We start from the raw sequence: 17,878 nt of genomic DNA on the forward strand, positions 1-17,878 counted from the left end.
ATGTATATGTTTAAATACATGATCTTTTCTCAGCATCATCTCTGTGTATGTGTGTTTTAGGTTAAAGTAGAAGGTCTCCGGGACTCTCTGTTCTGCGTGTCGTGTGAGGCTCTGCTGGCTCAGCTGGAGGCTCTGGTGGACAAGACCGAAGACTTTACAGATTCTGCCTACACCAGTCATGAGCAGAGAGAGACGATCATTCAGCTCTGCCAGGCCACACGACGTGAGACCAGACAGCTCATCAACACATGGAGACAGGCGGTAGGTAGACACACACGTCCAGACAGGTGTTGGGATGACTAGCTGACGGGTTGACTTGTGCTGCTGCTAGCTGACATATTGAGTCTGTGCCGACTAGTCTTGGATCACATTACTTACGGTTTATCTGGAAAAGTGTTTCCCAGTGTAGCTGTGTTAAAACACACACTCTCAATGAGATTTATTTAATTAATAAATCTCAGTTAATCTAAATTAGAGATGCAGCAATATATCGGACAATAATGGGTACTGATAAAAGCAATTTTCCACACTATTGGGTGATAGTTTAAAAACAGCTGATGATCAGGGCCGATATATCCTGTCAATCACAAGATGACAGGAAAATGCATTTGTGCTCTGTATATAGAAAATGTTTAGAAACAGCACCGATTTTATGTTTAATATTAATAGTCATTATATGAATTAATAACATTCAGAAAGTTAAGAAATATTAATTTAGTGTTCAGAATCTATATCAATATCGGCAGATATAACTCTGAAGAATTGGCTATTGGTATCGGTGGAGAATTGGTGCATATCTAACCTAAATTATACAAATAAAAAAAGAACATTTAACAAAACAGGTTTAACAGTATTTATTCTAAATATCTGAAAGAATAATGTAAATAATACAACTTGATCAAAAGACAAAAATCTAGTAAAATATTTTTTTCCTAAATAGGCTCATTTTGAATGATGAAAAACCTTGAGTTTATTGGTAGTGTTGACAGTCTTGTTATTGTGTGTTTTAAAGATGACGAGTCAATTTTGAAGTAGTTCAGCTTTTAAAGGATCAACGTGGAGATTTTAGCGGCATCTAGTGGTGAGGTTGCGAACTGCAACCAATGGCTCACCACACCCCTCCCTTTCGAAGCACTACAGTAGCTGACACAGTACAAACGTGTTGTCACGTTTTCGCTTTTTGCCGAAGGAGATAACGTATTTATGTGTTCTGTAGCGCAGTTTATCAGTTTAGGGCTACTGTAGAAACAACATGGTGAATTCCATGTAAGGGGACCCGCAGTGTATGTAGATAGAAATAGCTCATTGTAAGGTAATAAAAACATAACGCTTCATTATGTAAGGTCTTTATGCACCTCTGAAGACATAGTTATGTATATTATATTGCATTTCTGTCAATAGATCCTCCAAAAAATGACACTGTGGACCCTTAAAAATGCACTTTGAGACATTGTGTCCCTTTGCAATTCATCTAACTCAAGCATGTCGCTACCATCTAGTCGACTGCTGTCCTGGATGATTCATTTCCTACAGAATGACAACTTGATGAGTAACTTTTCAGTTCTCTTATACTGTATATCTGTGTCCTTCACATCTTTGTTCTTCAGTGTGTGAAGGATCTTTGCATTCCTGAATCTCACAGCATCGCAATGCTAAAAAAATGCACTAAAAAATGACAGGTGTAGGTGTTTATTTATTCCTGGTTCTTTATCTCAAAAGATAAATAGACAAGACAAACACAAAACATGTACATTTCATTGGTTTTAAAAGAAGCTTTTGACAGTTGATGGTCATTGACATGAATGAATAACAGTTGAAGGTGATCTTCAGAATGGTTCTTAAAAGTTTTTTTTATAATGGAACGTTTAAATGCTAAAATACAAGTCTGGGAATATGCTAAGAATATAAAATGTGACCGACCGAATCACAAATGCATAGCACTCCATGCTATTATTATTTTCTACTTTTTTAATTTTGTGAATTTACAGGTCGCTTTTATCCTCCCGACTTAAAGTGCATCCAGGGTACATTTGATCAGTTTGTGTGTTTTGTCAGGTATGTTTGAACTGCAATAAAGACTCTAGATAACCAGGATGAGTTAAACATTGCTCATACTGTAGCAAAGGAGTGGTTGACGTGTTTCCTTTTTGCCATTTGTTTTTAGCTGTAAATCAGTCCCTAAGTGTTTAATATTTTGTGGATTTGTGTGTTTTCTGTGACGACACGATGTTGATTTTGAGGTATCTTGTATCTCTTTACCTGTCCAACAATTTGTGTAAGACACAGTGTGATGTCTCGGTGTAAAGTGCAGGCGTTGAGAGTGCTTCTAACCCTGCACGTTTCTGTCCACGCTGTGTTTGTGTCGACACCCTATCAGAATCCTATCAGAAAGAAATCCCACCTACCAGTCTGCCTGTCTTCTGTTGAGACAACTGCGGAAAAAGACTGTTATGTCTTACAAAGTCCATCTTCAGGCTTCAACACACTCTCTCTTTCTCTCTCTGCCTCTTTCTCTCTCTCTCTCTGCGCATGCGTTTGTCGAGTGAGTGAGGTGAGCGGCTGGTGAGTGCGTGTTTGTTGTGTGCCCGCTGTGGCAAATAACGACTTTTCTTTCTTTTTATCTTGAGATTTATCTTCGGTGTTTAGTCCCTTAAGTGTAGAGTTTTTTTTTCGGCGGGTTGCTGGGGTAATGGCGGCACAGCGTGATAGCGGCTTTGATTCACTCACGCGGCGTCATGGAGTCAAAGTGACGTGTGCGGGGAGTGTTGAGGAATGCACTTTAGCAGTAGGAGAGGTGATAGGACATGATTGTGTTTCTTTTTTTAAGTAGCGTGGAAAAAGGTGCAGTCGTGGCCTAATGGTTAGAGAGTCGGACTCGTGACCAGAAGGTTGCCGGTTCGATTCTCAGGGCCGGCGGGTAACGACTGAGGTGCCCTTGAGCAAGGCACCTTACCCCTACTTGCTCCCCGGGCGCTGCAGTGATAGCTGCCCACTGCTCCGGGTGTACGTGTGTTCACCACTTGCTGTGCGTGTGTTCACTACTCTCTGGATGGGTTAAATGCAGAGGTCACATTTCAGGTATGGGTCACCATATCTGACTAATAGGTCACTTTCACTTCACTTTCAAAAGCCAACGAGGTGGTAGAGAAAGGCATCCCCCTCTCCACCCCCGCAAAAAAAGTAATTGATTAAGGAACTCGCTCCTGTGAAAAACATCATAATAGGAAGTAAATCGGATTTGATCAAACATGTGGTGTCTTTCAGGAGATTTACTTTTATGATTTTGGACAGTAATAGAACTGAGCTAGATCTAAATATGAAGCTCAGAGTTGAAGGTTTTGACTATACCGTGTTTGTTACCACGGATATTTTGAAGTGTTTTGGGTGTGGAAAATCAGGACATTTGATTAGCAAGTGTCCTGTGCACAGAGACCGTAACATTACAGAAAAAAGTAATGACAAAGAAGCTACAGCAGAAACTGAAAATGATGAAGGTGGTGGTGTTGTAAATTAAACAAATGATGATGCAACCCCTAGCACTAGTGATCGGGGTACAACGACTGTAAATGAAAGGATAAAATCAAACGATCTAAAGTTGTTAAAATGTGATGCGATATCAAGTGAAATGAATGAAATCGAATTTGAGAATGTGGATAAAGTTGGATAAAGTTGGTAGTGGTGAAAGCGAAGAAGCAATCGATACGCAGGCTAAAATGAGTCAGGTTTCTGACATGGAGTCAGTAGTTGAAGGTTTGCACAGGGATGACAATTCTTCAATGGGCATGGATAAGGTTGTTTTTAAAGCACCCTTAAAAAGGAAAAAGACCAGGAAGAGTGTTGTTTCAAAACAAGTAAAAAAAGTAGAAGGAAAACAAGAGGAAAGTAATGGTGAAGTTGATGATGGTAGTGAGAGTGATTACTCTGACTCAAGCATTTCAGGTTGTTCTCAAGCAAGTGGGACATATGGTAATTATGGGGCAGCTGAAATTCAGAATTTCTTAAAAGTGACAAAAAATGTAAGAGGTGTAAAAGTGAGCAAGTACTTTCCAAACCTCAGGCAACTTGTTGAAAGCATAAAAGTCTCGATGACTGAGGGATGCTTCAGTGATCAAGAGGTCTTTAGACTAAGGAAAATAGTGACAAAAATTCAAAATCGTTTAAATAATGGAGAAGATGTGGCTTAGTTTAATCTTTTTAGAGTGCTTTTTTCTTTGTGCTGCGGTCTCTTCCTCCTTTCAAAAAATGACCAACATTCGCATTGCAACCTTAAATGTGAATGGAGCCAGAGACCACAGGAAAAGAGCAGAGATAAATGAAGCATTGAAATTGAATAACATTTATGTTTTTTTCGTACAAGAAACACACAGTGATGAGAACAATGCCATTGATTGGGCTAAAGAGCATGACGGCCTCTCCTTCTTAAGCCACAACACCACTTTAAGTGGAGGAGTTGCAATTTTGTTTAATAAGACTTTTAGCCCGTCTTCGTTTACAGTAGAAGAGATCATAAAAGGGAGGTTCTTAAAGGTCAAAGCTGATTTTGAAAATCAGGGTTTTTTTGTGTGTGTTTATGTTCCAACCTTGCAAATAGACAGAATGTTTTTTTTTAGAATATGTAAATACGGAAATAGGAAAATGCGATGGTGATGTTTTTTAATTTTGGGGGGTGATTTTAACTGTACAGAGGAAAATATAGATAGGAATCACGTGGAACCACATATGGTATCCAGGAGGAAGCTAATACAAATGATAGAATCAAATGAGTTATGTGATGTGTGGAGAAACTTTAATGACAATGTAAAACAGTACACTTGGTTACATCAACATGATAATTCGTTATCACTAAGCAAGGTTGGACAGGTTTTATTGTTTTAAACACCACTTTAGCTCTTTTAAAAACAGTTCCATTGTTCCAGTGGGTTTCTCTGATAATAGTTTGGTGATATGTGTTTTAACGTTAAGTTCTGTAAAGTCTCAGAGTGCATACTGGCATTTTAACACAGCTTTGTTAAATGATTTGCATTTTAAAGAAGTTTTTGAATTTTTTTGGAAACAATTTAAAGACGGCAAAGACCAGTATGCTTATTTACAAGAATGGTGGGATATTGGAAAAGTAAAAATACAACAATTATGTCAACAATACACTCGGAATGTCACAAAAGATTTAACTGACACAATTAAAAAGTTGGAAAAAGACATTTTAAAGATACAAGAGTTAATACAGACAACTGGGAATCAAGACAAAATTGATTTTCTTTATTCAAAGAGAACTGCCTTATCAGATCTATATAGGAAAAAAGCACAAGGAGCATTGATCAGATCTCGATTTCAGAGTGAAGAACACATGTTCTAGGATGTTCCGTCCAAGTTTTTCTTTGGCCTGGAAAAAAAGAATGGCCGGAAACGTCATATTCCAAATTTGCGCTCAGAGAATGGAACTGTGTTAACAGATCCTTTTGAAATCCGGAAAAGAGCAATTGATTTTTATAAGCATCTGTATAGTTGTGAGTACAAGCACAATCAGGTGTTAAAACCAGTTTTTTTTAAGGTTTGCCGAAGATCTCCGAAAAAAACAATGAGAATCTGTGCAAAGGCATCAATATAACAGAACTGCATGAAGCTCTCCAGAGCATTTAATTGGAGAGGATCTGCAGGCAGTTCTCAGCGATAGTCTAGCCGGAGGGCTACTACCGCAGAGTAGCCGTAGAGCAGTTTTACCCTCTTACCTAAGAAAGGAGATTTAGGTGATATTAAAAACTGGAGTCCTGTGTCGTTGTTATGCTCAGATTATAAAATTTTATCTAAAGCATTAGCAGTTCATTTAGGAAAAGTCTTGGAAGAAATTGTTCACTCTGATCAATGCTATTGTGTGCCTGGCAGATCAATTTCTGATAATATTTTTTTAGTTAGAGATTTAATGGAGTACTCGGAGTTGAGCAATTTTAATTTTGGTTGGATTTCCATTGATCAAGAGAAGGCCTTTGACCGAATTGAACATGATTATTTATGGGAAACACTTGATGCCTTTGGTTTTAAATCGGATTTTATAAAATATATTGAAGTTTTATATAGTGACATTTAGAGTTTATTGAAGGTTAATGGTGGTTTATGTACTCCTTTTAAGGTAGAGCGTGGTGTGCGACAAGGTTGTTCTTTGTCTGGAATATTGTATACTTTGTCAATAGAACCACTTTTACATAGGTTAAGAACAATTTTAGAAGGGGTGTCTTTGAAAAACTGTGAAGTTAATATTAATTTGTCAGCGTATGCTGATGATGTGGTTGTTTTTATTAACAGGCAAACTGATGTGGACACTTTGTGGAAAACTTTAAAAGACTTTGAACTAATTTCAGCTGCAAAAGTAAACTGGTCAAAAAGCGAAGCTCTGCTGATGGGAAAATGGACAGTTGGTATCCCAAGTCTTCCTGATGGATTATCATGGACAAAAGGGGGCTTCAAGTATCTAGGAGTATACCTGGGTAATGATACTTTCCAATCAAAAAATTGGGAGGGGATTTACGAGAAACTGAAAGGCCGACTAGAAAAGTGGAAATGGATTAAACCATCGTTATCTTACAGAGGTCGTGTCCTGGTGATTAACAATCTTGTTGCATCCTCTTTATGGCATCATCTAAACTGCATAGATCCACCATCATACCTGCTTGCAAAAATTCAAACATTGTTTGTAGACAATTTTTTGGGATAAAATGCGCTGGATAGCCCACGGTATTTTATACTTACCAAAGGAGGAAGGTGGCCAAGCACTCATAAATCTGCAAAGCAGAACTGCTAATTTTCGAATGCAGTTTTTACAACGTTTTTTAACTGGACCTGAAACTGTGAATTGGAGACCAGTGGCTTCTGCCATTTTAAAGTCTTCTGGTGGACTGAATCTGGACAAAACATTATTTTTAATGGATCCAACAAATGTTAATGTTAAAAAATTGCCTATGTTTTATCAAAATCTTTTCAAAGTTTGGTATGCTTTTAAGGTAGAAAGAGAAAGCAACAAAACATCCTTATATTGGCTTCTTCAAGAGCCTTTGGTCAATGGTGCTAGATTAAATCTAGCTAATGGTGAGGTTACAATTTCTGAGCTTTTTATCAAAACTAAGGTAATAACGCTTGGGAATCTAGTTGACGTAACAGGTCCAAATTTTACAGAAGTAGAAAATTTGTCAGCCTTGTTGGGTTTTAGATCAATACGTGTTATGGTTAAAGTTTTACAAGTTGTAAAGTCTATTCTTACAATGGAGGAGATTGAAATGGTAAAAAAGTACTGTGCTGAAGAAATTTTTGTGATGAGAAAGATGATTTTCCAAAGATTTTGTTATCTCCAAAAATAGACGAGCATACTGTTTTTTTATGGAGTCAGAAAATTTGCTAAATTTTGAATTGAAAGAGGTAAATGGGAAGAAAATGTACAAAGCTTGTGTCAAAAATTTCAACAAAAACAATTTGCATGATAAAGTTGATACACCATGGCGTTCCTTTTTAAATGTTGATGAAGATGTAAAACCACAGTGGAGATCTTTTTATAATCCACCATTAACCAAAAAGAATGGAGATTTACAGTGGAGGATTTTACACGGTATTATTGCAGTTAACGCTTTTATTTCTGTGTTGAACCCAGATGTGGGTCAAGAGTGTCCATTTTGTGGTCAGAGGGAATCCATTTTCCACACTTTTGCACAGTGTGATAGACTTAAAGATTTATTTTCTGTTTTGGAAAATTTGTTTAGCTGTTTTAATGAGGAATTCTCAATGCAACTTTTTATAATATACAAAGTCACGACAGAGGGAATGTCAGCTGTTATATTTCCTATATTATAAGTCAATTAATTGTTTATTAATGTTTGAAGACATGGTGTCAAAGAGAGGCTCTGTGCTCTGTGATTGAGGACAAACTTTATTATTCCAACTTTTTTAGATTTTTTGGTTTTTTTTTTTTTTTTTGAGTGATGTGTAAGTGTTGAGAAATTGTGTATATAAAAATAAAGTCTTTGTTAAAAATAAATATCTCTGTCTCTCTTTTTCTCTCTCTCTCTCTCTTTCTCTCTCTCTCTTTCTTTTTCTCTCCAGCAGCAATCGCTTAAAGCCAGTGAGGCCACGGAAGAGATGGAGCTCTCTATTTTGAAGACTTGTCAGAGCGTCAGTGATCTCAGACGAGAGGTGAGATTCTTGTGATAGGCTACACACAGGGATTTAATCATAAATCAAAGACAAAAGAAGTTTTTTTTTTGAGTCCTCAGTGTTTCCTGTAACGTTGTAGTTCCTGTTGCATCTGTAGCATCATCCGTTTGAATTATTCTCACGAACACACATTATGCGATTCCAAACCCATATGACTTCGGAAGGAAGATTTCGATTAGAAAATTGCAGTGGTTTTTCACACAGTTACAATGAATGGATATGGAGGATTTCTTGTTTCAAAAAGACCCAAAAGAAACCTAAAAGTACAATGTATGGCTGAGGGTGAGTAAATTACATAAATGTAATAAAAACAGGTTTGTTTTGCTTGTTATGTAGTTAAGACCAATTTGAGAACACACAAGCCCATCCTTTCAGCATTATTGTACTTTTCCAAAACGTCACTTTACATCTTTTTTTCGTCTGTCATGAGCTTGACGCTTCGGTCTCATTCGTGTGTCTTTAGCTTCATAAGGTGGCAGTGAGAAGAGCCTCTGACTTGCTGAAGCTTCATTCAGATCATCTGGTGCTACAGGCTCTGAAGGCCTCAGGCGGGGATGGAAACCTGGAGGCCGTGGCTGATTATGCCGGCACACTGACCGAACACAAAGAACAACTGCTAGAGGTGAGCGGCTCGAGGGGTCAACATGCAATTATTACACATTAATACCTCCTCCCCTTTTTCCTTTTTCTGTCTTCCTTAAAAAAAATCTATTACTTTTTAAATGTATATACAGCCTTGGAAAAATTAAGAGATACATTTTCATTTAATCAGCATTTCTAGATGTATTGTGGCCATTCCAGTCCAGTGTCTGTTGAATGTCAACAAAATCAAACATCAGGAGTGACATAAAGTCATAAAACAGCCATGTGAAAGACTGTCAGCGTGACAAGACACATGAAAACTGTGATAAAATTCGAGGTTATTACATATTTTTTTACTTTTCCTAAATACATATATTATATATACATAAATTACAAATATTACTGTTGTATTGCTTAACAGTGAATATGAACTTGTTTTATTTTGACCTGTTTCTAATCTCCAGTTTTCATTTTCTGCAAATAAATGCAAATAGAAGCCATTTTTTAAATTTGAAATTTGAGAGAAATTTTTTTAGGAGTTCACAGAATTAAACAAAAATGATTATTTTACCTAAACACACCTATAAATAGTAAATTCATAAAAACTGAAAATAATTTTGTAATGGTCTCTTATTTTTTTTCCGTGGCTGTATATGTTTTTTTATATTTTGAAATACATTGAATAGAGATGCACACTTACATATAAAATAATTTACAATACACGAGTCATTTACATTTTGGTAAGAATTACATATCGTTTTGAAATATAGTGAAACTGTGTATTTTTATATTCAAATATTTGAAACAGATGACACTCTTTTTCTTCAATGACAGGATGCACCATGCAGCATGTTATATTTAGTATGCGCTGTCATTTATTCTGGTTTCAGACGTGTCGTTTACTCTGCCACATTTCGGGGAGTGAGCCGTTGGAGATCACCTGCATTCACGCCGAGGAAACTTTTCGTGTCATTGGCCCACAGGTACGCAGACAGGCCACTTTCGCCTGTCAGTCATGTCAACCGCATCGATTTACACATTTATCTGTGCAGATATGCACTATATATAATGTGCTAAAACGTTGCACATTGGTTTCTTAATGAAAATACGGAAGATTGTTTTCATCTCAGTCCGCTGTGTTTGTTTTTTAAAGGTCACTTTTAATTAACAAATCATGTTGTTGACACTGCAGCTCTAAATACACAAGGACAAACACAGCAGGCGTGAATAAACACAGTTACAGTATACAGATTGAGCCAAAATGTGCCATTAATTGTTATTCCAGTGGTATAGTGAATACAATTTAGCTTCTATTCTGAGAGAGGGTGACCTCGCCTCATCAGCCAATAGTCATGAGGCCTAAAGTTCAGGCAGCCAATAAGAGCACAGCAGGAGAGCGACAGCTCCAGGGGGGTGCATGATAATGAGTTACTTTATCAGTAATTCCAAAAGCTGCAGGTAATTAGCATCTGAATCCACACCGTCAGCGGACACGATCTCTGCTCCGCTCTGTTTGTTTTATAAACTTCCCCACAGTAAGCTGTAAATCAGGATTATGCAGTTGTCCACAGAGTTAGATGCTATGTCTACTTTGGTACACTTGGGAGAAACCGGTGATGAATATTGATATTCAGCTGTTGTACAGGAGTCAAGAATTATTGATAGGAAAGAGTGTTTAGGAAAAAGTGGGGGTGAGGTGCAACATAGTGTTTTATGAAGTTTGGGTTTGCCCTTTCAGATCATCTCAGCGGCACAGACTTTGGCTCTGCATCCCACCAGCAAGATAGCCAAAGAGAATCTGGACGTGTTTTGCGAGGCTTGGGAGTCCCAGCTGTGCGACATGGCCATTCTACTTAAGGAGATCAATGATGTGTTTGAGGGGCGAAGAGGTATGTCACTTTCTGCCGTCATAACATTGTGCGAGTAGCGCGACACGAAGCGAAGAATGACAGTCAACTGATGCCTCGTTCTTAAAGGGATAGTTCACCCAAAAAGGAAAATTCTGTCATCATTTGCTCACCTCCATTTTCAGGCAGTAAATGGGGGATGAGATCTGTTTGGTTACTGACATTCTTCCAAATATCTTCCTTTGTGTTTAGCAGAACTAAGAAATTTATACAGGCTTGGAACAACCTGAGGGTGAGTAAATGATGACAGAATTTTCATTTTTGGGCGAACTATCCCTTTAAATGACTGAACTAGCATTATTCGAACAAATGTATTTATTTAGCCACTCAAGTAGCCCGAGATGTGATCCATCTCTGTCTTTCATGAGCTCCACCTTTCCAATAGTTCCCGCAGTACACGCAATATGTTAATGCCGATTTCACGGCTGGTTTCATTCTATAAGCAACAGTTCTTTTCAGGTGCACAAAAAGCGCTTGGGCAGGGCGACGAAAACTGTTTTTAAAGGTCTCTTTCCTCATGGCCAGATTGCTATCTTCACCAGCCGCTAAACATGAGCTGCTTTGACATTTACACTGCATCCACATCTCTCACGTATGATGTTCGAAGAGAGGCTGGAGAAATCTCTGCAGGGAAGGTTAAGGGCAAGTTCCACTGAGAGTACGACTCTGTGAAAATACTTTCGCTCTGTATTTGGACACGCTGCTCAAGGATGCCCGACTTCAGAAGTAAAACCGGTTTTCTCACAGCAGCATGCTGAAGCGAGGATATTTGTCACCGAGCTTGAAATAACGCACGAGTAACATGACAGAAAAATGTTGCCCGGGGAGATGTTTTTGTTCTAGATGAGAGACTTCCAGTCATCATCTGTGCCAAAGGAGATGTTTCCCACAACAAACTGTCATCCCCCAAGATCAAGCCTTTGTGTCTGTTGATCCACATCATTACCCAAAGCCATTTGCAAGCTGGAAGTACATATTAAGCAAGCTTTGTGTTTTACAGGGCCTCTTTTTAAATTACGATGTTGCAAATGGGAATTTTGTCATAATGTTTTGTAGCTCGCACGAGCGAAGCAATTACACCATGTTTTTCTCATTTTAGGTGATAAAAAAACATATCTGTCACTACCGAGACCAGGGGTGAGTATCTCACAATGTTCTTATGATTTATTTATTACCACATCACGCCTTTCACTATATTTACTGTCTCATTCCTTTCTAGAAACACTCTGCAAACCTGAAAACCATCAAGGCTGCTAAACTGGATGCTGAGGTAGATAATCATTATTTGTCCCTTTCATAAACTTTATTATTGTAAATGATGCATCATGGTCTTTTCTTATTCATTATTGTTTCGTTTTTGTCATCACACATTTTGTAATATATGAATATTGTGCCTGAATATATCGTCCAAAACCTTAGATGTCCAAATTCACAGTTTTTCAGGAAATGGAAAAAACACTGTGCTTTCTAATGATTAAATAATGCGTTGTCAAAGTTGGAAAGCACTTTTTAATTGTTTTATTGGTTAGATATTTAAAAAACACAGTGACAAACATAAAGGGTAACTGATAATAATGATTTATGACAAAAATAAAAATGACGAAATATGGAGATACGAGGTTTCAGAAGGAATATGATTTGATCTATTCAGGAGCAAACCACCATCGCTAAACTAGGGCTAGAACTGTGTCTGCATACCTCTGATCTGGACTCCGAAGTGGAACGCTGGGACGAACAGGACCACGAAATAGTTCGGCTGTGCCAAATCATATCCAGCATGGCGTATTCGATGTATCTCTTCACCAGGTACCCGCAGCAGACCTTTTCATAAACATCATAGACCATCTATCACATTATCATACTGGTTATCAGTTACACTATATCACACAGGAAATTAAGTACAGAGAGCTGGAAAAGACTGTCAGGTTTAGCTTTATGAAGAATGTCTGTTCAGGAAAGGAAAGCCATTTCGTTGTAATCTGGACTCTCCATCAAACCATATAATCAATATTATGGATCTTTGAGAGGATGTTTCATTAACTCACGGCTGTTTGCTTTTTCCCCACCATCTATCCGTCTTGCATCTGCGATTCAGAGGGGAAGGTCTGCTCAAAACAACACTGGATCTATTCCACCAAGCTGAGGTACGCTGTGTACATTCTTTCATGGGTTATTTAATTGACTGTTCTCGGGCTCATTAAGAGCAATGAAGTACCTGGAAAAAGATGGATCAATGTATCTTCAACGCACCAGCTGTCATTTGTCTGTGAGTTATTGGGATTCAGAGGGGATGTGAATGGACAAGAAATGCTGATTGGGCAGTCTGTCTTTGATTTAGCCCCCTAACACACCAGCTTCCTCTTAACAGCCTCTTATCTGACAGAACAAGCCCACCGGCTTAATGTCACGGTTAAAGGCTTTACACTGATAACACTGAGAAGGTCTCTCTGTAAGACCAGGTTATGTCTGTCGGCTTTTATCTAACATCGTTTATGGTCATATGTACAGTGTTAATCGTAATTAATGGATAGTGAATAAATATTTTGTTGTCATTAACTAAGCCAAAAGATCTGTTTTGGTGTTGATGTGCCACTGCACTTTAAAAAAATGATGGGTTGTTTAAAGTGATAGTTCATCCAAAAGGGAAAATTCTGTCATTTACTCACCCTCTTGTCATTGCAAACCTGTATGACTTCCTTCCTTCCGCAGAACACCAAAGAAGATATTTTGAAGAATGTTGGTAACCGGCACGGCATTGGTTTTGTGTCCATACAATAGAAGTGAACTGGTGCCGGCAATGTTCGGTTACCAACATTCTTCAAAATATATTTTTTAGTGTTCGGCAGAAGAAAGAAAGTCATACAGGTTTAAAATGACAAGAGGATGAGTAGATGACGACAGAATTTAGATTTTTGGGTGAGCTATCACTTTAAGCCCACTGTTGGGAAACTATGAACAAACCCAACCGTTAGTTTAAATAATCCTAGATGTCCATATTCGACCCAACCATGGATGAAACAACCCAGCATTTTATTTGTGTGGTGTCTGATGAATAAATAATCAGATTTATCAGCCGTACTATTCAATTCAAGTTTATTTCTATAAGTTCAACTTTACAATGGTTTTAAAGCAGCTGTATAGAAAACACGTTTCTAAGCAGACAGACAATAAATAAAGATATAGCAATAATAATTCATACAAACTAAATTGTATATAATATAATTGTATATCATATATTTTGTATATACAGTATATTAGCAACACTGTCTGTATGAATAATTGTTTGTGGATTTTTAATCAGGCTTTTATATTCACAGCTCCACAATGTATGTGTGTACAATTTATGTAAGATGTGAATTGGCGATAATATTTTAATGCTTTTTTTATTTATCATAATTTATACGAATTAAGAGACCATTCCAGTCCAGTGTCAAACCTCAGAAGTGACATAAAGTCATCCAATAGCAATGTGAAAGACTGACAGCATGACAAGACACATGAAGACTGTGATAAAAATCAAGGTTATCACATACAATATTACTGTTGTATTGCTTAAAAGTGAATATGAACTTGTTTTCTTTGCAGTATTTGATGTCTTAAAAATACAGAGCATCTTTTCTGTTTCTCCATTTTTCATTTTCTGCAAATAAAAGCAAACAGAAACAATATTTTTATTTTGAAATTTGTGACAAATATTGTTAGTAGTTCACAGAATAAAACAAAAATAACAATTTTACCTAAACACATACCTATAAATAGTAAATTCAGAAAAACTGAAAATGGTCTTTGAAATGGTCTCTTTATTTTGACGGCTGTATATTATTTTGTTGTTTCAAAACATTATTACTGTACCCTTATCCTAATTAAACACTTTAAATAAGTTGATCTACGTTGTGTAATATTCAGTCTGCTACAGTCTGGCCTGATGATTTGGATTGTTTTCCAGGTGTTATCAGATCAGGGTCTCAAGCTTTGCTCCATCCTGCGCTCCTTCTCCAAACAGGTAACACTCCCATCCTGTCCTAGAGTTTCACTGCATGTCTGCAAATTAAGACCGAACTGCCATCCATCTTATCTGCACCATAGAGACATTGCTATCAGCGTAAGAACTCTTGCTCCGGTCACGGTCCATAATCATTGAGCTTGATCCAACAAGAATGACCCACAATGCATTTCCATAACAAACCTGTAATGCAGTTTTGGATTTAGGGCTTTATTCTGTGCCACATAACCCATGTTTTGCTGTGCATTAAATAAATGCTGGGGCTTTCAAGTTTCAAAAAGGATACTAGAACATGATATTAAAAATTATAAAAATAGTCTGTATACTGCAAATAGTACGTATACAGTATGGTGTTCTGAAATAATATAGTAGTAACTTCAAAGCTTTAGTACCCATTTATTGTAACTCTATAGAAATAATGTGAAATGCCTCTGTTGTATTCCACAGAAAGTCATATATGAGGTTAAGTAAATAATGACAGTTTTTCTATTTTCCTTTCAATTTCTTTTTGTCTGTCTTTTGGTAAAATGATGTCTGTAAGTGGTTTTCAGATGCACTTGAGGTTTGTGTTCGTCGCTCAAGTTTTCTGATCGTTACGGCCACATGTTGTGTCTGTGTTATAGCTGTTGGATGAAGACAAAATGCTCATTATATCTGAGACAGAGAAGCTGGCAGCCTCATGTCAACAACTGCAGATCTGTGCCAAGACCCCAGTCCAGGGGAAGAGCGCCATCTTTCAGAAGGTAATGCAGATCAAGAGGCCTCGTGCAGGACCATTCAGCTCTGTTCCTGAGGGCCGTTTGTCCGGAACAGTTTAGTTCCAGCTTTAATAAATCACACCTGATTAGAGTTGAAGATAAACTCTGTAGGACAGTGGCCCTCCAGGACTGGAGTTGAAAAGCTCTGTCATAGTGACAGCTGCGTGCAGGATAGACTTGGGAAATCTGTTGGTTTGAACTGTTTGTCTTATAACATTTTTATTGTACAGTATGTATTGCACGTTATTACATGGCTCTTGGAGCTACTTGATTCTGATTGGTCAGTCATGACGTTGTGAAAACTGCCAAACTGTATATTTGTATAATTTATAATAATTAATTTATTTGGTATGTAGATATGTAGAAACAGTGATGATATACTGTAGACCATTGTGCTAGACGTAAACTATTGGTCCAGAAGCACTTCCTGTTTCTGTTTTTATTTTATTTCACATATATAATTACATTTAAAATATGTTCATTTAACATTCAGTTTCATTTGTAAAAGTTCTCAAATCTGTAAATGTTCTAAAACGGAAACAGGAAGTGCTTTTGACGTCTTGTAAAATGGTTATGTATAATAAATGATTATAGATAAAATGTTAATTTATCTTAATAAATTGAAGGATTCATTGACTATATGTGAACTGAAAAAAGACTGTATACGTCGCCGCCACTTGAGATTAGATGATAAATGCAGTGCTCTACACCTAATCTGTTTGTCCTTCCAAAACACTGACCTTTCTCTTTTCCCCAACACCATTTAAACTGATAAAATGGGATGCTGTCAAGGGTCATCTCTCTGTTTTGATAAAGCAAAGGTCACAGCCGAAGGCGGTTTTAAATAGGTTTATAGCGGCTCTGCTGTGGAACGATGAAAACGATCCCTGGATAAACAGGCTCAATCTGATCGTCTCTGCATGTCTCCTGAAACTTCTCGTGGTTTCCAAGTGCATTATTTCACACAACCAATTATATGTAAAGCAGTATGTTTCACAAATCAGTTGTCAGAAATCTACAGATTAGAAATACGTTAAGACGTATTTGGGTAGTTTGCTCAGCTAATAATGCATCTTTGTTGTCTTTCAGGTTGACTCATGCATACAGAACACCAAAGGCATCCTGACAGTGGTGGTCTTCTTACTACCCACCTGTAAAAAGATCCTCAGGAAGGTGGGTATTAAAACCAATCATATGTTGAGATCTAAAGTGTCTTGCTTGTTGGTAAAATCAACACACCCAACATTGATCTCCTCACTTAATTCTAGTTTAAATCAGATGGCAGTGGTCTGGGTTCCCCGCAGCACTGGAGGGACAAACAGCTGAACACACCCGTCAGCGAGGAGACTCTGAACGGCAAAGGCTCCAACGGCTTCGGGCTGAAATCCCTGGAGCAGCACATGGCCAATCTTACGTTCCTGGAGAGCAAATAGCTGTTCCAAAGAGCATAAACCAAAGGCTGTCCTGCCCATCACGCGCACGTCGATGCGCTCGCTCACAACGTGCCATGCTTCGTGCTCCTGCCCTGTTTGCTTTGTGGTGTACCATAGCATTAGCATTATCAGCCTCATTCCAGAGACCAAAACATATTGAAGATAAACCCTCTATTGCATGTGTTTAAGTCATTATGCAACTGTTTCAAGTGTAATGGCTGGTAAACAAGCTACGGTTTAACACCCCAAAATATTAGACCTTAATAGTACACGAGAACGTATTTTAATGCATAACACTGTATTTAACATAACTGCCTCATGCAAAAGTTGATGCCAAATATATCCAGTTTTTATCATCTTCCTACACTGGACTTGCCATAAGGCATCTGTTCAAAGCTGGAAGGCCCATTTCAGTGACTTTGGATATATAGTGTCACACTGTTCCGTGTTCTGCTTTAAAGGTGAGGAACATTAGTTTCAGGGGCATATCTGAAGGATGTAATGATCAAAGAATCATTTCCTGTTCGTGTATTTTTTGTAGGAGTGACAGCTTTGTAATATGGTCTGCCTTGTAGGTCACTGTGATTTGTATTTTTACTTCAAATCTAACAATGTATACAGAGCTGTGGTACATTAACCTAAAAGTTTTGAATGGCGGTATATGAATCAGTTGGTTTGACTGTAAGGAGGGGAAACTTTTTGTTATGGTAGATTACAAGACTTCTGAATTGAGACTCCATTCACTCACACCAATTCTAAGTGATACTTTGCTAAAATGATTCTCTGGTTTACACTACAGTTGATCAGCCATAAGCTTTAGATATGATTGTGCAGCTATGAGTTCTATTAGTAGTGGACCATCGATGACCATTGAATGATTGTTAAATCACAAAAAATCTAAATATACGTTATTTTTCTTAAAATATGAATGACTGTGTGATTTATTAATACATTTACACAAACAAGGGAAATTTGGGGTGGGAATACAGGAACATTAAATTG

At 37.6% G+C, this 17,878-nt stretch overlaps 1 protein-coding gene across 3 annotated transcripts in view; it reads left to right on the forward strand.

Moving 5' to 3' along the window:
• ctnnal1 (catenin (cadherin-associated protein), alpha-like 1) overlaps positions 1-17,856 on the forward strand; it is a 63,082-nt gene extending 45,226 nt beyond the window's left edge. For 2 of the 3 annotated variants that reach the window (XM_057354050.1, XM_057354052.1), the window contains 13 exons: positions 61-261; positions 8,083-8,172; positions 8,657-8,815; positions 9,666-9,758; positions 10,514-10,664; positions 11,782-11,819; positions 11,902-11,952; positions 12,334-12,488; positions 12,778-12,826; positions 14,629-14,685; positions 15,309-15,428; positions 16,533-16,616; positions 16,712-17,856. In XM_057354050.1, the coding sequence (XP_057210033.1) occupies positions 61-261; positions 8,083-8,172; positions 8,657-8,815; positions 9,666-9,758; positions 10,514-10,664; positions 11,782-11,819; positions 11,902-11,952; positions 12,334-12,488; positions 12,778-12,826; positions 14,629-14,685; positions 15,309-15,428; positions 16,533-16,616; positions 16,712-16,876 (1,413 nt within the window). In that variant the 3' untranslated portion in view covers positions 16,877-17,856. The remainder of the gene's footprint in view (positions 1-60; positions 262-8,082; positions 8,173-8,656; positions 8,816-9,665; positions 9,759-10,513; positions 10,665-11,781; positions 11,820-11,901; positions 11,953-12,333; positions 12,489-12,777; positions 12,827-14,628; positions 14,686-15,308; positions 15,429-16,532; positions 16,617-16,711) is intronic. The other variant, XM_057354051.1, reaches the window with a different exon arrangement.
• Positions 17,857-17,878: the final 22 nt, after the last annotated feature.

This window comes from Triplophysa rosa, linkage group LG16 (assembly GCF_024868665.1).
Source record: "Triplophysa rosa linkage group LG16, Trosa_1v2, whole genome shotgun sequence".
NCBI lineage: Eukaryota > Metazoa > Chordata > Actinopteri > Cypriniformes > Nemacheilidae > Triplophysa > Triplophysa rosa.